At 38.5% G+C, this 23440-nt stretch overlaps 1 protein-coding gene across 3 annotated transcripts in view; it reads left to right on the top strand.

The window, feature by feature from the left end:
• Nucleotides 1-23440, top strand: part of SCYL2 (SCY1 like pseudokinase 2) — a 56894-nt gene that overhangs the window by 17420 nt on the left and 16034 nt on the right. For all 3 annotated transcript variants that reach the window (XM_070454093.1, XM_070454096.1, XM_070454094.1), the window contains exons 3-10: nt 547-704; nt 11291-11435; nt 13162-13311; nt 14814-15035; nt 15453-15569; nt 16160-16285; nt 20571-20747; nt 22354-22476. In XM_070454093.1, the coding sequence (XP_070310194.1) occupies nt 547-704; nt 11291-11435; nt 13162-13311; nt 14814-15035; nt 15453-15569; nt 16160-16285; nt 20571-20747; nt 22354-22476 (1218 nt within the window). The remainder of the gene's footprint in view (nt 1-546; nt 705-11290; nt 11436-13161; nt 13312-14813; nt 15036-15452; nt 15570-16159; nt 16286-20570; nt 20748-22353; nt 22477-23440) is intronic.

Genomic DNA, 23440 nt, shown 5'->3' with positions numbered 1-23440 from the left:
TGTTCTGTGTCTCAAAGTGATTGAAAGAGCTAATATTGTGTGTGTGTGTGTGTGTGTGTATGCCAGGCTAACTTAAAAAGGCAGTATATATGTGAGTGCTATTTAAAGCTCTCACTCAAATAGTTTCCTGGAGGCATATATCACGTTTTGTTGTTTAGTCACTAAGTTGTGTCTGACTCTTTTGAGACCCCATGGACTGTTGCCTGCCAACCTCCTCTATCCATGGGATTCTCCAGGCAAGAATACTGGAGGGGGTTGTCATTTCCTTCTCCAGGGGATCTTCCCAACCTAGGTATTAAACCCGTGTCTCTTGTATCTCTTGCATTGGCAGGTGAACTCTACCACTGCACCAACTGGGAAGCCTAAATCTTTTATCTTTAAAAATATTTAAATTTAGTAATCGTGAAGAAACCAACTTTTTGATATCAGAAAAGTGTTACAATGGTGCTAAAATTTGCATAGCATTACGTGTTTGTAGATAATTCATAGCTCAAATTTTATTACTTTTACATATTCTTGATTAAAATTACACATTTCTTTTATTAGGAAGTGGCTGTTTTTGTCTTTGATAAAAAGCTGATTGACAAATATCAAAAATTTGAAAAGGATCAAATCATCGATTCTCTAAAACGAGGAGTCCAACAGTTAACTCGACTACGACACCCTCGACTTCTTACTGTCCAGCATCCTTTAGAAGAATCCAGGTAAATTTTTATGAAAATTTACATTAGAGACTTCCTAAAAAAATAGTTTTAAAAAAACCCTTTATATTTACATTCTATCTTTGCAACATACTTTCAGTGAAAAATTTTTATTAACTTTGAGGGTTGAGTTCTTATGGATTAATTACTTCTTTAAAATTTATTTGCATGTGCTATGTATATATCTTTTTGAAGTATTAATAAGTTTTCCCTACATTTGCCATGAGTCTGTATTTGTTTATTCTGTGCTCAAGACTACATTACTCCAAATGGAAGCTACAAGAGAAGTCCGTGCCTGAAAGAAGTGGTTCTTGTTAATTTACTAGAATTCATTGTGTCCTTTTCATTGATTCAGTGTTCAGAGGTTGTTTTTATGTGTGTTCCAGGTAGTACTGTTCTGGGTGTTTTAACTTTTTACTAGGTCCCGTATGTCAGTCCATAGCCCTCAGTTACTCCACCATCTCTGACCCTGCAACTTCCCTTATACTGACTTAAATATTGCAGAACTTGGGCTTTATTGGCATTCGTGAAGAGAGAGAATTCTGAGGTTACCTTAAGGCATTTTAATGGCTTGGTGTAAAAATTACAGTAGCATTGATGGAAATAGGAACACGTTATGGAAGAAAAAAGTAACTTCCAGTTTTTAATGACTTAATAATATGGAAATGACACTGGAATCATCCAAAAGAAATGTGCTATAGAATAGTAAACCAGACAGAAGTTCAGAGTTGGTGATGTCTATGGAGGTGAATAACATAGTGGTAGTGAAAGTCTCTCAGTCGTGTCCGACTCTGTGACCCCATGCACTATACAGTCCATGAATTCTCCAGTCCAGAATACTAGAGTGGGTAACCGTTTCCTTCTCCAGGGGATCTTCCCAACCCAGGGATCAAACCCAGCTCTCCTACGTTACAGGTGGATTCTTTACCAGCTGAGCCACCAGGAAAGCCCTAGTAACATAGAGGCAGTAATTAAAACCATGAAAAAATGAATTTCAGGAGCATGAGTCAAAAGAACAGTTGAGTAGTGACAACAGAACTTGAAAAGGGGAAAGAAGGGCCAGGTAAAGAAACTGGAGGAGAAATGCCATCCATGTTGTTTGGCAAGAGAAAAATTGGCAGTGTGTTACGGGAGCCAAATAAGGGAAGAAAGGACTCCCTAACACTGGAGACCACCTAATAAAAAGGAAAGACAGGCTGAGAAGGATCATTGCATTTGCCTAGGGAGAAGTTATTAGTGATACTCCATAATTTCAGTAGGATGGCAGTTTGGAAGCTAGAAAGGAACCCAGCAGGGAAGACATCATTATGTGAATCAAGTCCCATAGAAGTGTCAGGCGAGTGTATGCTTCTCGGTTCTGTCTCATCCCAACAAAGATTTGGACTGACAGACGTTAAAGCCCTTGGTGAGTCACAGCTCTAGATGTCAGGCTAGTGTATGCTTCTCGGTTCTGTCTCGTCACAACAAAGATTTGGGTCGACAGACATTAAAGCCCTCGGCAGGTCACAACTCTCCAGTCTTGGACAGACCCTGTTATAGCTCTTAGACAAATCAGTGTTACAGCTCCATTTTATTTAGAAAATAGCGAATCCAACCTCGAGGCGTGAGGGCATGCTGGCCCAAAGACACGAAAAGGAGAAAGTGAGAGAGCGCGCCAGCACACGTTGTGGGGCGGGGAAGCTAGAGAGAGAGAGAGAGCGCGCGCGCGCGCAGTGCGTAGGAGAGAGAAGAAGCGCGCGCACGCACGCACGCTGTGGGGGGGGGGGAGAGCGAGCACATGCATGCTGCGGTGGGGGCGGGGCCCCTTTGGCTCCTCCTTTATGTTTTTTCCTCCCCTGGGCCTGCCCTATGCAAATCGGGCTTAGCCAGGAGTGCTATTTGTTCTACCTGAAGTCTTCACTCCAGTCCTCACACCTTCCTTTGTTCTATTTTCGTGGGCTTTTCCCTTCCTTGTCTTTTAGCTACCGCCATTTTGGACTCCTTTTCCCTGTTCTAACTACCTGACAGAAGGAACTAAAAGGAAATGTCAGGAGGATAGTTATGAATCACTAATATACTGAGGTAAAGTGTAGGGAAATGAGATCATTTGTGTTAAATGAATTTTCCTTTTTTTCAGGTAGAACGTGGATCATAGATGAGTAGTGGGTAAAAGAATGAGGAGTTAATATAAGAGGGCTATGAAGGGATATTCTTGAATGCTGAAAAATAAGAGCAAGGTTAAGTATATGTCTTTAGACGATGAGTTTATGAAGTCTTGGATTTTATATTTTTGCTTCAGCTTCTGACAGAAGCGAGAGTAAAAGAAACCTGTGATGGTAACTACAGGATTAATAAGTGTTTGCTCAGTAAAGGGTAGTAAGAATGATTGTTGAGGCAGTAGGGAGAAAGAAGGGGCTAAAGTGTAGTCAGGACTGAATACTTCAGAATTGTTGAATAAAGTTACTGGGAAGCTAGATTAGGTGGTGGTAGTAAAAAGTAGGAGATGAATGGTTAGTAAATACCTGTGGTTGGGGAAGGTGATCCTTGAAATGGGCTATGGTGCTTCTGGTATGTAACTGTTTGTAATGATAATGGAAGTAAATATTCATGAAAGATAATAAGGGCTTCAAACTTAAAGAATAATTATGAATATTGATATGACCACGGATGACTCTGAGGACAAGACAGCAAAGGAAAAAAATTAGAGTTACTAAAATAAATGAGTCCTTGGAATCACTGAAAATTGTAGACAAACCCTAGGAGTATTTGAGCAGTTTTCCTCCAGTACAGTTCAGTGAATGAAAACCTTGTGTCCACTGGGTTAATAAGCTTAGCAAGGCAGTGACGAGCAAGTGACGACCACTACTATTCAACATAGTTTTGGAAGTTTTGGCCACAGCAATCAGGGCAGAAAAAGAAGTAAAAGGAATCCAGATAGGAAAAGAAGAAGTGAAACTCTCTCTGTTTGCAGATGACATGATCCTCTACATAGAAAACCCTAAAGACTCTACCAGAAAATTACTAGAGCTAATCAACAAATACAGTAAAGTTGCAGGATATAAAATTAACACACAGAAATCTCTTGCATTCCTATACACTAACAATGAGAAAACAGAAAGAGAAATTAAGGAAACAATACCATTCACCATTGCAACAAAAAGAATAAAATACTTAGGAGTATATCTACCTAAAGAAACAAAAGACCTATACATAGAAAACTATAAAACACTGATGAAAGAAATCAAAGAGGACACAAACAGATGGAGAAATATACTGTGTTCATGGATTGGAAGAATCAATATTGTCAAAATGGCTATACTACCCAAAGCAATCTATAGATTCAATGCAATCCCTATCAAACTACCAACGGTATTTTTCACAGAACTAGAACAAATAATTTCACAATTTGTATGGAAATACAAAAAACCTCGAATAGCCAAAGTAGTCTTGAGAAAGAAGAATGGAACTGGAGGAATTAACCTGCCTGACTTCAGACTATACTACAAAGCCACAGTCATCAAGACAGTATGGTACTGGCACAAAGACAGAAATATAGATCAATGGAACAGAATAGAAAGCCCAGAGATAAATCCATGAACCTATGGTCACCTTATCTTCGACAAAGGAGGCAAGGATATTCAATGGAAAAAAGACAACCTCTTTAACAAGTGGTGCTGGGAAAACTGGTCAACCACCTGTAAAAGAATGAAACTAGAACACTTTCTAACACCATACACAAAAATAAACTCAAAATGGATTAAAGATCTAAATGTAAGGCCAGAAACTATCAAACTCCTAGAGGAGAACATAGGCAAAACACTCTCCGACATAAATCACAGCAAGATCCTCTATGACCCACATCCCAGAATTTTAGAAACAAAAACAAAAATAAACAAATGGGACCTAATGAAACTTAAAAGCTTTTGCACAACAAAGGAGACTATAAGCAAGGTGAAAAGACAGCCCTCAGATTGGGAGAAAATAATAGCAAACGAAGCAACAGACAAAGGATTAATCTCAAAAGTATACAAGCAACTCCTCCAGCTCAACTCCAGAAAAATAAATGACCCAATCAAAAAATGGGCCAAAGAACTAAACAGACATTTCTCCAAGGAAGACATACAGATGGCACAAAAACACATGAAAAGATGCTCAACATCACTCATTATCAGAGAAATGCAAATCAAAACCACAATGAGGTACCATTATACGCCAGTCAGGATGGCTGCTATCCAAAAGTCTACAAGCAATAAATGCTGGAGAGGGTGTGGAGAAAAGGGAACCCTCTTACACTGTTGGTGGGAATGCAAATTAGTACAGCTGCTATGGAAAACAGTGTGGAGATTTCTTAAAAAGCTGGAAATAGAACTGCCATATGACCCAGCAATCCCACTTCTGGGCATACACACCAAGGAAACCAGATCTGAAAGAGACACGTGCACCCCAATATTCATCGCAGCACTGTTTATAATAGCCAGGACATGGAAGCAACCTAGATGCCCATCAGCAGACGAATGGATGAGGAAGCTGTGGTACATATACACCATGGAATATTACTCAGCTGTTAAAAAGAATTCATTTGAATCAGTTCTGGTGAGATGGATGAAACTGGAGCCCATTATACAGAGTGAAGTAAGCCAGAAAGATAAAGACCATTACAGTATACTAACACATATATATGGAATTTAGAAAGATGGTAACGATAACCCTATATGCAAAACAGAAAAAGAGACACAGATGTATAGAACAGACTTGTGGACTCTGGGAGAAGGTGAGGGTGGGATGTTTCAAGAGAACAGCATCGAAACATGTATATTATCTAGGGTGAAACAGATCACCAGCCCAGGTTGGGTGCATGAGACAAGTGCTCGGGCCTGGTGCACTGGGAAGACCCAGAGGGATTGGGTGGAGAGGGAGGTGGGAGGGGGGACCGGGACGGGGAATACATGTAAATCCATGGCTAATTCATTTCAATGTATGACAAAAACCACTGCAATGATGTAAAGTAATTAGCCTCCAACTAATAAAAATAAATGGAAAAAATTTTTTTTAAAAATTAAAAAAAAGAAAGAAAACCTGGTGTCCACTGTGTTAATAAGCTTAGCAAGGCAGTGACAAGCAAGATCAGGATCATTATCTTTCATGATAACTGAGCTGGCAGGACAGTGTAACCTCCTCCTTCAACCTAAGCAGCTCTGTCTTTATCTCTTATACATAAACTTCTGCATATGCTTTCATTTGAAAAATAGATTCAAGGTGAAAAAAAAAGTACTACTGATAGATAGAATAGCAGAAGGCATGTTTGTCATTTAGCAGTCACTGTCTAGGTGCAGGGGCTTGGGATAGCTTTGTTACTACACAGCATTATAGTTCTTCATTACTGTAGCCTAAGCCCTGAGGCATGAAATGTTAGGACTTGAAGTCTCAGACACTTGGTAATTATAGTAGCAGTTGTAAGCATTTACTGAGCTTATATTTTAGTAAGCATGTTATGTATTTCACATGCATTTGCTCATTTGATCTTCACAGTAACCCTTCATGGTGGTCTTGCATCACCATTTTACAAATGGACAAAGTGAGACTCAAAGTGTCTTGAGTGAGACCAACAAGGCATAAGGATGCTGGGACTTGAAGTTGGGTATTTGTCTTCAGAGCTTGAGTTCTTGATCATTAGTCTACAAGGCTTATTGAATGTTAATATCTAACATTTTCTGAATTTCTAAACATTCTTATGATCAAAAAACAATAGAGAATCCCCTGGCTGTCCAGTGGTTAGACTCTGAGCTTCTAATGCTGGTGGCCCAAGTTCAATAGCTGGTCTGGGAACTAAGATGGTGTAAGCCATGCAGTATGCCCAAAGCAATACACAAAAAAATTAAGAATGCTAATTTTAAAAATTGGAAACTTGTGACACCTTTAAAAATGATAGGTAAAAGCAAAGCTACTGTGAGATTGAGGTTGTCATGAGGCCAGTCACTCTGACCAGCATCAGGACCTGACTGCCTCCCTGAAATCTTCCACACGGACCTCCTCCTAGTGAGCTACCTGAGCTCCAGGTGTGTCCATGGGCCGTGCTCTGAATAGAATATCGTATCTCCTGGCCCATTGGCAACCTGGGGGAGCCTTATTGACCCTATGTACATGGGCTCCATGGTAGCTGCCAGCCAGTTCAGCTCAGTTCAGTTGCTCAGTTGTGTTCAACTCTTTGCTGTCCTGTGGACTGCAGCACGCCAGGCCTCCCTGTCCATCACCAACTCCCAGAGTCTACTCAGACTTGTGTCCATTGAGTTGGTGATGCCATCCAACCATTTCATCCTCATCGTCCCCTTCTCTCCCACCTTCAGTCTTTCCCAGCTTCAGGGTCTATTCAGATGAGCCAGTTCTTCCCACCAGGTGGCCAGAGTATGGAGTTTCAGCTTCAGCATCAGTCTTTACAATGAATATTCAGTACTGATTTCCTTTAGGATGGACTGGTTGGATCTCCTTGCAGTCCAAGGGACTCTCAAGAACCTTCTCCAACACCACAGGTCAAAAGCATCAGTTCTATCGGTGCTCAGCTTTCTTTATGGTACAACTCTCACATCCATACATGACTACTGGAAAAACCGTAGCTCTGATTAGATGGACCTTTGTTGGCAAAGTGATCTCTCTGCTTTTTAATATGCTGTCTAGGTTGGTCATAGCTTTCCTTCCAAGGAGTAAGCGTCTTTTAATTTCATGGCTGCAGTCACCATCCGCAGTGATTTTGGAGCCCCCCAAAATAAAATCTGTCACTGTTTCCATTGTTTCCCCATCTATTTGCCATGAAGTGATGGGCCCAGTTGCCGTGATCTTAATTTTCTGAATGTTGAGCTTTAAGCCAACTTTTTCACTCTCCTCTTTCACTTTCATTAAGAGGCTCTTGAGTTCTTTGCTTTCTGCCATAATGGTGGTGTCATATGCATATCTGAGGTTATTGATATTTCTCCTGGAAATCTTGATTCCAGCTTGTGCTTCCTCCAGCCCAGCGTTTCTCATGATGTACTTGGCATAAAAGTTAAGTAAGCAGCATTAAAATATACAGCCTTGACGTACTCCTTTTCCTATTTGGAACCAGTCTGTTGTTCTGTGTCCAGTTCTAACGGTTGCTTCCTGAGGTGCATATAGATTTCTCAGGAGGCAGATCAGGTGGTCTGGTATTTGCATCTCTTTCAGAATTTTCCACAGTTTATTATGATCCACACAGTCAGAGGTTTTGGTATAGTTGATAAAGCACACGTAGATGTTTTTCTGGAACTCTCTTGCTTTTTTGATGATCCATTGGATGTTGGCAGTTTGATCTCTGGTTCCTCTACCTTTCTAAAACCAGCTTGAACATCTGGAAGTTCACGGTTCACATACTGCTGAAGCCTGGCTTGGAGAATTTTGAGCATTACTTTACTAGCGTGTGAGATGAGTGCAATTGTGCAGTAGTTTGAGCATTCTTTGGCATTGCCTTTCTTTGGGATTGGGATGAAAACTGACTTTTTCCAGTCCCATGGCAACTGCTGAGGTTTCCAAATTTGCTGGCATATTGAGTGCAGCACTTTCACAGCATTATCTCTTAGGATTGGAAATAACTCAACTGGAATTCCATCACCTCTACTAGCTTTGTTGATAGTGATGCTTTCTAAGGCCCACTTGACTTCCCATTCCAGGATGTCTGGCTCTAGGTGAGTGATCATGCCATTGTGATTGTCTGGGTCATGAAGATCTTTTTTGTATAGTTCTTCAGTGTATTCTTTCCACCTCTTCTTACTGTTTTCTGCTTCTGTTAGGTCCATTCCATTTCTTTCCTTTATCGAACCCATCTTTACATGAAATGTTCCCTTGGTATCTCTAATTTTCTTGAAGCGATCTCTAGTCTTTCCCATTCTATTGTTTTTCTGTATTTCTTTGCATTAATTACTGAGGAAGACTTTCTTATATCTCTCCTTGCTGTTCTTTGGAACTCTGCATTCAAATGGGTATATCTTTCCTGTTCTCCTTTGCCTTTAACTTCTCTTCTTTTCACAGCTGTTTGTAAGACCTCCTCAGACAGCCATTTTGCATTTTTGCTTTTCTTTTTCTTGGGGATGGTCTTGATCCCTGTTTTCTGTACAGTGTCATGAACCTCTGTCCATAGTTCATCAGGTACTCTATCAGATCTAATCCCTTGACTCTTACTTCCACTGTATAATTGTAAGGGATTTGATTTAGGTCATACCTGAATGGTCTAGTGGTTTTCCCCACTTTCTTCAGTTTAAGTCTGAATTTGGCACTAAGGAGTTCATGATTTGAGCCATCGTCAGCTTCCTGTCTTGTTTTTGCTGACTGTGTAGAGCTTCTCCATCTTTGGCTGCAAAGAATATAATCAATCTGATTTCAGTGTTGACCATCTGGTGATGTCTATGTGTAGAGTCTTCTCTTGTCTTGTTGAAAGAGGGTGTTTGCTATGACCAGTGCGTTCTCTTGGCAAAACTCTATTAGCCTTTGCCCTGCTTCATTCTGTACTCCAAGGCCAAATTTGTTTGTTATTCCATTATTTCTTGACTTCCTACTTTTGCATTCCAGTCCCCTATAATGAAAAGGACATCTTTTTTGAGTGTTAGCTCTAGAAGATCTTGTAGGTCTTAATAGAACCGTTCAATTTTTCAGCTTCTTCAGCATTACTGGTCGGGGCAGTACTGGTTGGTCCACTGGAGAAGGGAATCCAACTTACTGTTTGGATTACTGTGATACTGAATTGTTTGCCTTGGAAGCAAACAGATATCATTCTGTCATTTTTGAGATTGCATCCAAGTATTGCATTTCGGACTCTTGTTGACTATGATGGCTACTCCATTTTTTTCTAAGGAATTCTTGCCCACAGTATTAGATATAATGGTCATCTGAGTTAAATTCACCCATTCCAGTCCATTTTAGTTCTCTGATTCCTAAAATGTCGATATTCACTCTTGTCATCCCCTGTTTGACCACTTCCAATTTGCCTTGATTCATGGAGCTAACATTCCATGTTCCTATGCAATACTGTTCTTTACAGCATCAGACTTTACTTCCATCGCCAGTCACATCCACAGCTGAGTGTTTTCACTTTGGCTCCATCTCTTCATTCTTTCTGGAGTTATTTCTCCACTGTTCTCCAGTATCGTCTTGGGCACCTACCAACCTGGGGAGTTTATCTTTCAGTGTCCTATCTTTTTGCCTTTTCATACTGTTCATGGGGTTCTCAAGGCAAGAATACTGAAGTGGTTTGCCATTCCCTTCTCCAGTGGACCATATTTTGTCAGAACTCTGCACCATGACCCGTCCGTCTTGGGTGGCCCTACGAGGCATGGATCATAGTTTCATTGAGTTAGACAAGGCTGTGGTCCATGTGATCAGATTGGTTAGTTTTCTGTGTTTTTGCTTTTCAGTCTCTCTGCCAGCTGATGGATAAGAGGCTTATGGAAGCTTTCTGATGGGATAGACTGACTGAGGGGGAAACTGGGTCTTGTTCTGATGGGTGGGGCCATGGTTAGTAAATCTTTAATCTGATTTTCTGTTGTGGGTGGGGCTGTGTTCCTTCTCTGTTATTTTTCTGGGGCCAAACTATGGTGGAGGTGAAGTGAAGTGAAGTGGCTCAGTCGTGTCCGACTCTTTGCGACCCCAAGTGTAGCCTACCAGGATCCTCAGTCCATGGGATTTTCCAGGCAAGAATACTGGAGTGGGTTGCCACTTCCTTCTCCAGGGGATCTTCCCGACCCAGGAATTGAACCTGGGTCTCCCGCATTGTAGGCAGACACTTTACCATCTGAGCTACACAGGGAATCTCCTGGTGGAGGTAGAAGATAATAAAGGTGACTGTCTTCAAAAGGTCCCATGCAGGCACTGCTACACTCAGTGCCCCCAACCCTGCAGCAGGCCACGGCTGACCCACACCTGCGCCAGAGACTCCTGGACACTCCCACCCACTCACCACCCAGAAATAGGACACCCCCAATCCCCTGGCCAGCACTTAGCATGCATACCTCTCCTCGGAATGTGCTATGGAGGATAAGTACCAGAGCTTGCAAAGTACCAGAGGAGGCCCCACGGGATACCATGTTTCCCAAAGCAAGAACAGAAAGGTATTCACACTGTTTCTAGGTGCAAAAGACAGTCTGAAAGATGCAAAAATAATGTGCCCTCCTAGGGCTCCAACAACTCACAAAGGTCTCAAGTGACATAATTCAGCAGCACCCCCCCCCCCCCCCCCCCCCCCCCCCCCCGCAAGATATTTGTTCCTAATAGTGAACAAAAGAAACGTGGCCGGCTTGTGTGAGCTCAAGCTATGTCCTGACTCCTCTTGCTCCAGAGGCATCTGGGAAGTCTGCAATTTCCTTTAAGCATATTCTGTAAATTATAGCCTTATAAATAAGGGTAATAAAACAATAATCTAAATTAATTTATTGGTTTTCCATAAAGAATATCAATTATTCAAAAAGCACAGTGGTAATTATCCAGTGTAATTCATACACAGAGCTTCCTGACTTTGCTTTGTTATGTTATAGTAATGGTGAAAATGAATCTAAACTTGTCTGCCTTCTTGGTAGTTATATAGGACCACTCATACTTTTCTTTTTTTAAAACAGGGACTGCTTGGCATTTTGCACAGAACCAGTTTTTGCCAGTTTAGCCAATGTTCTGGGTAACTGGGAAAATCTACCTTCCCCTGTGTCTCCAGACATTAAGGATTATAAACTTTATGATGTAGAAACCAAATATGGTTTGCTTCAGGTATGTATTTTTATTCATTGTGTGGATGGAATATTTTCATTCAAAAGTATTTTTATAACCATTTCAAATTTAGCCATATAAACTGCTTTATGTAAACCTTTGCATCTTTAGTAATTTAAAAATCATTTCTATGTTCTAGAATTTCTCTACAGTTTATTTTTAGGCTTAAATTGTATTTTCAATGTATGAAACGTAACATTAGTAACCTTTGAAGAGCACTTATTGATTGGTGAGTGTGTGGTTCCTTTTTTATTTTTTTGAGTTTTAAACCTTCAGAATGCATCTCTTAAGTCCATTCCACTTTTGCTGATTTCCTTCCCCTACTTACTAAAATATCTTCAGCTTTATAGAGTAAATTTATACAGTAGATTCTTTGTTTTGGGGACAGAGATAAGTTTGTTCATTATTTTTAACAGCTTTATTAAGGTATAATTAATTAGCATACAGTAAACACATGTTTAAAAATACACAGCTGTTAAGTTCCTAGGTAGAACCATCACTGCAGTCAAAATAATGTATGTATCCATGACCCTCCAGAGTTTCCTTGTACCTATTGTAATCCTTACCTCTTGCTCCTTGCTACCTTTCTGTCTCTCATCCCAGGAAACCACTGACCTGCTTTCTGTCACTATGAATCAGTTTGTATTTTCTAGAATTTTCTAAATGAAATCATACAATATGTACTGTGTTTTTGGCTGGGCTTCTTTGAATCAATCAAATTATTTTGATATTCATTCATAGTTGTGTGTATCAGTACTTCTTTTTATTGCTGAGTAGTAGTCCATAGAATGGCTATACCATAGTTTGCTTGTCCATTCACCCGTTGACAGTCGTTTGGGTTGTTTACAGTTTTGGGCAGTTGTGAATAAAGCTGCTATGAATATTCATGTACATGTTCTTGCTGGACATTTAATTTCACTTCTCTTGGTTAATTACTAGGGAGTGGGATGACTAAATCAAACAGTATGTATATAGTTCATCTTCTAAGAAAATGAAAAGCCATTTTAGAAATAGTAATACCATTTTGCATTCCCATTGCAGTATATAAAAGTTAAATATTTTTTCACATCTTTCCAAAACTTGGTGTGGTTGGTCCTTTCAAATCCAGTCTTCACTTTTTGTTAACAAATAAGCATGGTGATCTCAGGCACAAATATAAAATTATCAAGTATTAATCCAAATTAAGAATGAGTGAACATTAGTTTGAAAACTGAGCACAATACTAAGAAAAATGTAATTTCAATGTGGAGTATAAGTATAAAAAATATTAAGAATTAGAATCAAATTTACAAATGTATTTCTTGATATTTCAGTTCAGTTCAGTTCAGTCACTCAGTTGTGTCCGACTCTTTGTGACCCCGTGAATCACAGCAAGCCAGGCCTCCCTGGCCATCACCAACTCCCAGAGTTTACTCCTGTCTGTTAACTCAGAAACCAGATTCTCTCACTTTTCACACTTAGGAACTGAGTAAATTTGGGACACAAAGTCCTTTCTTTTACTTTTGTGTATGTAGAAAGGAACTTAAATAAGTAGTTGCTCTCTGTTTGGGGAGTTTTTGTTACTAATGCTTAGAATGCTCTGGCAACTTTCTCTACAGTTTTGCATTTATAAAATTTAATAACCTGACATGTACAAATTATTATTGGGAGAAGCAGCAAATTTGATTATTATGAGACATTTATTAATGTACTTGAATGTAAAAATATCTTTTATTCCCATTTACAGGTTTCTGAAGGATTGTCATTTTTGCACAGCAGTGTGAAAATGGTTCATGGAAATATTACACCTGAAAATATAATTTTGAATAAAAGTGGAGCCTGGAAAATAATGGGCTTTGATTTTTGTGTATCATCAACTAATCCTTCTGAACAAGAGGTAATAAAGGTTTTATTCTTCTAATTTTTTTTAAAGCTCTGGAAATTTTTGAATTGCATCTGAAATAGATTAGGGAATTTGTATGTCAGATGATGAGATGGTTGGATGGCATCACCAACTCAGTGGATGTGGGTTTGACAGTAGATAGATACTAGAGGACAGAGAAGCCTGTGCTTAGTTGCTTATTTGTGTCTAACTCTGTGACCCTGTGGACTGCAGTATGCCAGGCTCCTCCATCCATGGGATTTTCAGAAAAGAATACTGGAATGGGTTACCATTTCCTCCTCCAGGGGATCTTCCTGACCCAGGGATCAAACCTGCGTCTCTTGTGTCTCCTACATTGGCAGGCAGATTCTTTACCACTGGCGTCACCTGGGAAGTCTGACAAATGTGTATAAATAGGCTTTGTGGTACTATGGTATGTTTAAATTTATAGCTTTATAGAAAATTTCTCATGTTCATTGTACCTACAAATTTAGTACTTATTCTGCAGTAGTGTTACTTGAGAAAAAGTGCTAGAGTTAAGCAGATTTGAGCACTTTTGGGTTAGGTAGGTTTTTTTCCCCCTCAGAATGTCGGGTACAGAAACAAACATTGTGAATTTAGCAGTGTTTCCCCAACTTATTGAACCACAGAATCTTGTTTAGGTAGCATGATAGCAACAACAGCAGTGACAGTCATGGCTAATGTTTATTGAAGCTCTTTCTAAACACTACCTGTGTATTCACTTATTATCCTTGCAACAACTCAGTGAGGTATAGGAATAATACAGATGAGCGAGTTAGACTCATAGAATGAACTAACCTGCTTTAAGTTTAGGCAGGTGGTAAGCAGTAGAGTTAAGATTTGCACCCAGTTTTTCTGACTAAACAGCACCTGTTACTTAGTGATTATGAAACCTACCTATTTATACTTAGGAAAACACTGCAATATTTCAAGTTTTTACTATGTAGTTGTTAAAGAAACCATGATTTGACCTACAATATATTTGTAATATAAGTAAACATTTTTAGGGGAAGCAGAAAGAATTAGTATTGGTTGAGATATACCATGGTTCAGGCATTGTGCCGGGCCTGTTTTCCATACATTTGTTTAATTTTACAGCAGCCTTTTGAACCTGTTAACTAAATCACAGTTAATAGTGAAAGAACAAGGTTTTAAACAACTATAATCTACTTGAGCTTGTAAGTTTGAAGCCTATATCAGAAAACATAGGCTAGACCTTTCCATGTTCAAAATGCATCATATAGTATACAGATAATTTGTTTTCTGGAAGAGAATGCCAGTAATCTCAAAGTTATAGGAGTTCTTATTCTATCTCTTAGCTTGTTTCATGCATGTTGTAGTTTTGGGATTTGGGGAAATTTAGAATTGAAAGTGGTGGTGACATTCTTACTTGCATGACTGAGTATGAATTTAAAACTCAATTGTTAGTACTTGACAATGGTTTACTTTAATGTGACATATTTAATCCATGTGATTATTTTTCTATCCTTTTATAGCCTAAGTTTCCATGTAAAGAATGGGACCCAAATTTACCATCATTGTGTCTTCCAAATCCTGAATATTTGGCTCCTGAATATATACTTTCTGTGACCTGTGAAACAGCCAGTGATATGTACTCTTTAGGAACGGTCATGTATGCTGTATTTAATAAAGGGAAACCTGTATTTGAAGTTAACAAGCAAGATATTTACAAGAGTTTCAGCAGACAATTAGATCAGGTATTTGCCTTTAAATATTTGCTTGCATTAAAAATGTATTAAGTGTTTCTTAGTTTTTTTTTCTAAAACACGTTCAGAAAATTCTCTACACTGGGAGGAGTGTCTCATATTTATTCTCATAAAATCAACATAACAAAAGTAATTGTTGTGATTAATATTTGTTACTACAACTTTAATCATGGCATTTATTTACTAGAGTGAAAATTTAAATATGGCCTAAAATACTGGGCATTTTGCTTTAGGAATAGAGACAATTTCAGGTATTAAAAGACACTCTAGTTATCTTGCAACAGCAGTTTGTTCAATCTAAAAATACTTTTAGTAAATTTCAAAAAGATTTAAATGGACTGTTCACAATATAAATGTGTATCTTTGGAATATTTTATATTCATATTTAACATTATCACTCTTGAACAGTTGAGTCGTTTAGGATCTAGTTCACTTACAAATATACCTGAAGAAGTCCGTGAACATGTAAAACTACTGTTGAATGTAACTCCAACTGTAAGACCAGATGCAGATCAAATGACAAAGGTGAGTATATATTAATTCCTGCCTTAGATGGAGGGACAAAGAATGAGTTAAAGTTGATTAAGTACTTCTGAAGATTTACAATATAGTCCCCGGATAATGTCTATATTTGTGAATATATTAAATATTCAGTGTCCTTTAATCTTAAGGAATTAAACAATTTATGATACAAGTGCTCTGATATAAAGTTAAGATTTCAAAGAGACATGATAGTTGCAGTTGGGCGTGCAGAAGTTCTAGACATGCTAAGAGTTCATAACCCTCTTAATTCACTCATATAAGCATGGATTTTAATAAATGGTACTGTTCATGGCCTCATGATATTTTAGTTACTCTTTGAATATTTTACTAGTTATGTAAAGTTAATGTTATTGTGTAGCCAGTTCACAGATTCTGATTCTGAAAAATTGACTTCAAAAAGAGGAGTAATTTATTATTTCTTATTCTGATTTTTACAATTAGAATTTTCATTAAGTTGTCTTTAGCATTTTGCTAAATGTTTCTGACTATTGTTTTTTCACCATACTGTGTCAGTTTCACATATGAGAAGTATTTCAATATTTATCAAAATAATTTTACTTCTCTGTTTTTAGATTCCCTTCTTTGATGATGTTGGTGCAGTAACACTGCAATATTTTGATACGTTATTCCAAAGGGATAACCTTCAGAAGTCACAGTTTTTCAAAGGACTGCCAAAGGTTCTACCAAAACTGCCTAAGGTTTGTTGTTGTTTTTTAAATAAACGGTCCCTTCTCTATGTTTCATTATATGCTGTCTTCCACTTGTTTGCAGAGAGGGGAGTTGTATGTACGGATTTTTGGCTGTGCTGGGTCTTTGTTGCTGCATGGGTTTTTCTCCAGTTGTGGCAAGCAGGGGCTACTCTGTAGTTGTGACGCACAGGTTTCCCATTGCGGGGGCTTCTCTTGTTACAGAGTGCAGGCTCAATAGATGTGGTGCACGGGCTTAGTTGCTCCGCAGCATGTGGGATCTTTCTGCTTCAGGGATGGAACACATATTTCCTACCTTGGTAGGTGGGTTCTTTTCACTGGGGCCACCAGGGAAGCCTAAGGTTTGTTGTTGATCAGTTTGTTAGTAGTCAGGAGTTTAGCGTTTAAAATTTACTTTGACTTCACTATAATAACACTTCCCCCCAAAATGTAACTTGCCAAGGGTACATAAATGTCCAAAAGGCTACCGACTGAAGTCATGAAAGTTTAGTGGATCTTTTTTACATGGTGGATAAATAATTAAATAGGATAAAAAAATCAGAAGAGTTCAGTTCAGATCAGTTCAGTCGCTCAGTCGTGTCCGACTCTTTGCGACCCCATGCACCATAGCACGTCAGACCTCCCTGTCCATCACCAACTCCCAGAGTCTACCTCAACTCGTGTATGTTGAATTGGTGATGCCATCTAACCATCTCATCCTCTGTCGTCCCCTTCTCCTCCTGCCTTCAATCTTTCCCAGCATCAGGGTCTTTTCAAATCAGGTAGCCAAAATATTGGAGTTTCAGCTTCAACATCAGTCCTTCCAATGAACACCCAGGACTGATTTCTTTTAGAATGGACTGGTTGGATCTCCTTGCAGTCCAAGGGACTCTCAAGAGTCTTCTCCAACACCACGGTTCAAAAGCATCAATTCTTTGGCACTCAGCTTTCTTCACAGTCCAACTCTCACATCCATACATGACCACTGGAAAAACCATAGCCTTGACCAGACGGACCTTTGTTGGCAAAGTAATGTCTTTGCTTTTTAATATGCTGTCTAGGTTGGTCATAACTTTCCTTCCAAGGAGCAAGCGTCTTTTAATTTCATGGCTGCAGTCATCATCTGCAGTGATTTTGGAGCCCAGAAAAATAAAGTCTGATGCTGTTTTCACTGATTCCCCATCTATTTGCCATGAAGTGATGGGACTGGATGCCATGATCTTAGTTTTCTGAATGTTGAGCTTTAAGCCAGCTTTTTCACTCTCCTCTTTCACTCTCATCAAGAGGCTCTTTAGTTCCTCTTCACTTTCTGCCATGAGGGTGGTGTCACATGCATATCTGAGGTTATTGATATTCCTCCCGGCAATCTTGAGTCCAGCTTGTGCTTCTTCCAGCCCATCATTTCTCATGATGTACTCTGCATATAAATTAAATTAGCAGGATGACAATATACAATTGATGTACTCTTTTTCCTATTTGGAATGAGTCTGTTGTTCCATGTCTAGTTCTAACTGTTGCTTCCTGACCTGCATACAGGTTTCTCAAGAGGCAGGTCACGTAGTCTGGTATTCCCATCTCTTTCAGAATTTTCCAGTTTATTGTGATCCACACAGTCAAAGGCTTTGGCATAGTCAGTAAAGCAGAAGTAGATGTTTTTCTGGAACTCTCTTGCTTTTCCGATGATCCAATGAATGTTGGCAATTTGATCTCTGGTTCCTCTGCCTTTTCTAAAACCAGCTTGAACATTTGGAAGTTCACGATTCACATACTGCTTAAGCCTGGCTTGGAGAATTTTGAGCATTATTTTACTAGCGTGTGAGATGAGTGCAATTGTGCAGTAGTTTGAGCATTCTTTGGCATTGCCTTTCTTTGGGATTGGAATAAAAACTGACCTTTTCCAGTCCTGTGGCCAGTGCTGAGTTTTACAAATTTGCTGGCATATTGAGTGCAGCACTTTCACAGCATCGTCTCTGAGGATTTGAAATAGCTTAGCTGGAATTCCATCACCTCCACTACCTTTGTTCATAGTGATGCTTCCTAAGTTCCACTTGACTTCCCATTCCAGGATGTCTGCCTCTAGGTGAGTGATCACACCACTGTGATTATCTGGGTCATGAAGATCTCTTTTGTACAGTTCTTCTGTGTATTCTTGCCACCTCTTCTTAGTATCTTCTGCTTCTGTTAGGTCCATACCATTTCTTTCCTATATTTTGCTCATCTTTGCATGAAATTTTCCCTTTGTATCTCTAATTTTCTTGAAGAGATCGCTAGTCTTTCCTATTCTGTTGTTTTCCTCTATTTCTTTGCATTGATCACTGAGGAAGGCTTTCTTATCTCTCCTGGCTATTCTTTGGAACTCTTTATTCAAATGGGTATATCTTTCCTTTTCTCTTTTGCTTTTGGCTTCTGTTCTTTTCACAGCTATTTGTAAGTCCTCCTCAGACAGCCATTTTGTTTTTTGCATTTCTTTTTCTTGGGGATGGCCTTGAACCCTGTCTCCTGTACAGTGTCACCAACCTCCGTCCATAGTTCATTAGGCACTCTGTCTATCAGATCTAATCTCTTGAATCTATTTCTCATTTCCACTGTATAATCATAAGGGATTTCCCCACTTTCCTCAATTTAAGTCTGTATTTGGCAATAAGGAGTTCATGATCTGAGCCATAGTCAGCTCCCAGTCTTGTTTTTGCTGACTGTGTGGAGCTTCTCCATCTTTGGCTGCAAAGAATATAATCAATCTGATTTCCGTGTTGACCTTCTGGTGATGTCCATGTGTAGAGTCTTCTCTTGTGTTGTTGGAAGAGGGTGTTTGCTATGACCAGCGTTCTCTTGGCAAAACTCTATTAGCCTTTGCCCTGCTTCATTCTGTACTCCAAGGCCAAATTTATTTGTTACTCCAGGTATTTCTTGACTTCCTACTTTTGCATTCCAGGCCCCTATAAAGAAAAGGACATCTTTTTTGGGTGTTAGTTCTAAAAGGTCTTGTAGGTCTTCATAGAACCGTTCGGCTTCTTCAGCGTTACTGGTCGCGGCATAGACTTGGATTACTATGATATTGAATGGTTTGCCTTGGCAACAAACAGAGATCATTCTGTCGTTTTGGGGATTGCATCCAAGTACTGCAGTTCGGACTCTTTTGTTGACTGTGATGGCTACTCCGTTTCTCTAAGGGAATCCTGCCCACAGTAGTAAATATAATGGTCATCTGAGTTAAATTCACCCATTCCAGTCAGTTTTAGTTTGCTGATACCTAGAATGTCAACATTCACTCTTGCCTTCTCCTGTTTGACCACTTCCAATTTGCCTTGATTCTCGGACCTAACATTCCAGGTTCCTATGCAATATTGCTCTTATAGCATCAGAACTTGTTTCCATCACCAGTCACATCCACAACTGGGTATTGTTTTTGCTTTGGCTCCATCCCTTCATTCTTTCTGGAGTTATTTCTCCACTGATCTCCAGTAGCATATTGGGCACCTACCACCCTGGGGAGTTCATTTTTCAGTGTCCTATCTTTTTGCCTTTTTATACTGTTCATGGGGTCCTCAAGGCAAGAATACTGAAGTGGTTTGCTATTGTCTTCTCCAGTGGACCACATTCTGTCAGCACTTGGACATTAAACATCAGAAGAGAAGTTGTAAACTGTCATGGAAATCACTGTCTCACTAGCAGTTAAGGGGTTACTTCAGTATGATACTAGTCTCTCCAGTTCCTCTACTCTTCCTTCCTGTCTTAGTAAATTGTGAGGATAACATGGTCTAAAAATATTAATGAATGCTAAAAAAGCCACTGTCTGGAAAACTAGTTAATGCCTTTGTAAAAATAGTTCCAGTGTTTAATCAATCAGATACTCATTGGTTATATACTGTTTGTGTAGCCCTTTACCCAGACGCCCTGGAGAATAAATGGGAAACAAAATATTGTCTTTGTTTTCAAGGCCCTTTTAGTAAATGTAGATGGAGTTAACATGCACGAAACAATAGTTTACAATATGGGATATGAATCATAAGCAATGAAGAAATTAAGAGGAGAACTATATTAATGAAGACTAATTAGGAAAGATTTCCTAAAGAGTGACCATATATCCCCCTTTCTCTGTAATGTTCCCAGGTTATGTCTTTTGTCCTGGCATAATTAGCAATAGTAATATTTTATTCTCAAAAGTGTCCCAGTTTCAACTATCAATTGTATAGTCTCTTTACCCAAAAGGATTGGAAGTGTTAGACGCTTAACTTCAATGTTAATACTAAAGACCTGATACAAAGATTAATTTTAAGAAAACATTTTTGCCTTTCAGCGTGTGATTGTGCAGAGAATTTTGCCTTGTTTGACTTCAGAATTTGTAAACCCTGACATGGTACCTTTTGTTTTGCCCAATGTTCTACTCATTGCTGAAGAATGTACCAAAGAAGAATATGTTAAGTTAATTCTACCTGAACTTGGGCCTGTCTTTAAACAGCAGGAGCCAATCCAGGTATGTATGTAGATATTTTTTCCTGTTTATCTGCGCTTATTTAGTGGTTTTAGTCAATGATAACTATCACTGAAAACAAAAGGAATGGATATCTGGCTTTTTAAAAATTGAGGTAAATATGAGAGATTTGCTTTTCCAATAGTCAGAAGGTATTTTTCATATGCTTGAAGTGAACCATTCCTAAAGTTAATAGTTGAACTTTGCAAGTAAATGTCTATAGCTGTCAACAAGTTACTATCTCAGAAAAATTGTAGTGAGGTTTTACATGTGTTATATTATTCCCATTGGCCTTACTGAAAGTTACAGGTTTAGTAAAATAAATATTTATTTTTCTCCTTCACTTTTAAATATTTCTGTTTTTCTGCTTTGTAATTGAATCTTTAATTTGTATATGGTTTGTGTCAGTGCCCTTTATTTTATTGATAATGAATAGTTTCACTAGAAGAGGGAAAATGCTTCCAGCACCATGGGAGTAATATGTGTATTGTTGAGAAAATTTAATAGAGTCTGATATAGAAAATTTAATAGAGTCTGATATAGACTCTATTAAAATATTTATTCCCCAGATTCAAGGTGCACTTGGATTTAAGGGAGCAGTAAGGTCCCATACTTCAATTAGAATCTGGCCACCTTCATCTCCTTGGACAAGTCATTACTCTGTTACAGCTTCTATTTTGGTCATTTCTGAAGTGAAAGGAGTTGTTGAAATTAATTGAAATTTTCTAGCACATGGTAAATATTACTAAGTTTCTGATACTACATGGCAGTAGCTTATTGGTAAACTGTTGATTACCTAATTTAACGGTTTAATGACAGGCTGTTTGTGGTCCTTCCCTTGAAAGGAGGGAAACAGAAGGAAGTCTGTGGTAGTCAGGCAAGAGTTCCTCTGCCTGAGAAAGGGGCAGGTGAGGGAACTGTAGGGTTTGAAGCAGAGTTCTCCAAACACGGCAACATGTCAGGAAAAAAGCAGTGGGGTTGCATGTCCACCAACTTGTTCGTCAGACAGGAACCTAAGGGGTCTAACCTCTGAGCACTTACTTGCCTTCTTTCTTTGCATTTCCCCCGCCTTACTAGTCTAGCTAAAAATCCCTTCTAGTCTGCATAAATAGAAGGGATGGTTTGTTCCTGTCACTTAGCTGTATGGTGGCAGACTGATCAGGGACAACTGAAGATGTTTCTCTCTAGAATTTTCCCTGACAGTCCTTTTCATTTCTGTACCTTTTCTTGTTTTGACCTTCATAGAAGCCAAGTGATGGAATTACTTCTTTGAGACGTCTGACTTTGCTGCCCCCAGACTTTTCTTTTTACCTAGTAGCTTTCTAGATAGTTGGTACTTGTGGGTGAGTGATGTATTACTGATGATAGGTGAGACTTAGGAAATTAGCTTTTATTTAAATATTTAAACCGAGAACAGATGTTAAATATTGTGCTTCTAGAAACATAAGAGACTTGATTTATATGTTTTTGTCTTCCATGCCTTCAGGCTAGCAACATGGTAAGTGTCAAAATACATAACTTATTCTTTTGAAGCAACTTTAAATTTTGGCATATGTAAAGTGGCATAAAAATCCTAGACTTTGATACATTGTTCCTCTTGTATACACAGATTTTATTAATCTTCCTCCAAAAAATGGATCTGCTGCTAACCAAAACTCCTCCTGACGAGATAAAGAACAGTGTCCTGCCAATGGTTTACAGAGCCCTAGAGGCTCCCTCCATTCAGATTCAGGTATAATATTCAATTTTTTTCTTTTAATGATGATTTTGATTAGTAAAGCAAAAGAAAGAAATAAAGTACCTTTTAAGTTTGTCATAAAATTTTTATATAAAGCTCAGTAATACATATTAATGAGTTTGTGAATTTTATTATGTACTTTTAAAGTATATCCACTCCTAACTAATTTGAAGAATCAATTGATGAATACCAGTATTAATAAAGTGAAATGATTTATTGTTGTTTTTACTTATCAGAAACGTACTATTTTGGAAGGTTTGATTTATTGTAGTTTGGATCTCTATCTTCTGCTAAATGAGTAATTACCATATGAATGGAATGGCAAACATGTGTGTGCCTTTTTCTTATGAAAGCGCTAAGCAGGCGCTCCCCATACTCATGATTTTTCATGCTTGGTAACTTAGCCTTCTGTTCAGAAATGTTGCTTTTGAATTGAAGTTAATTTGTATAGCAGGTAGGTAGAAAAGCAGATAATAATTTAGTGTGAGCATCCCTAATGCATGAAAAGTCATGCATTCATGTTACAGAAGTGCTTTAAAGCATTGCATACTTTGCTGAACTTCTGGTTCATCTCATACTGTGCCAAATGTTCTTTGCTACTAAAATTTTGGTTCTGTGGATTATCTGGAAAAAAAAGTTTAGATTGCTATTAAAAGTATAATTTAGTTTGAGCTTTTTTCTTCTCTACTGTGGAAAGAACATCTCACTGAATAAAAGGTTTCATATTTAAAAGTTTATACTCTCTTTGCCAGTGTAGAGATTCTAGTAAAGAAAAACATAGAAGTTTAATTTTTATAAGTTGGTGACCTAGCTTTTTTTTTTTTAATGTGAACCTAATACCATACCTATATAGTCACTTTTTTGATTCACTTCAGTCTTTATCTGAGGTCTTTTATATTATTCAAAGTTGCAAATCTGATTTTAAAATTTTTCCTTATAACATCATTTCTTACTTCCT

The sequence above is a fragment of the Odocoileus virginianus genome, chromosome 23 (genome assembly GCF_023699985.2).
Source record: "Odocoileus virginianus isolate 20LAN1187 ecotype Illinois chromosome 23, Ovbor_1.2, whole genome shotgun sequence".
Classification (NCBI taxonomy): domain Eukaryota; kingdom Metazoa; phylum Chordata; class Mammalia; order Artiodactyla; family Cervidae; genus Odocoileus; species Odocoileus virginianus.
Note: the sequence above shows the minus strand (reverse complement) of the source record. Positions and strands in the feature narration are given on the sequence as shown.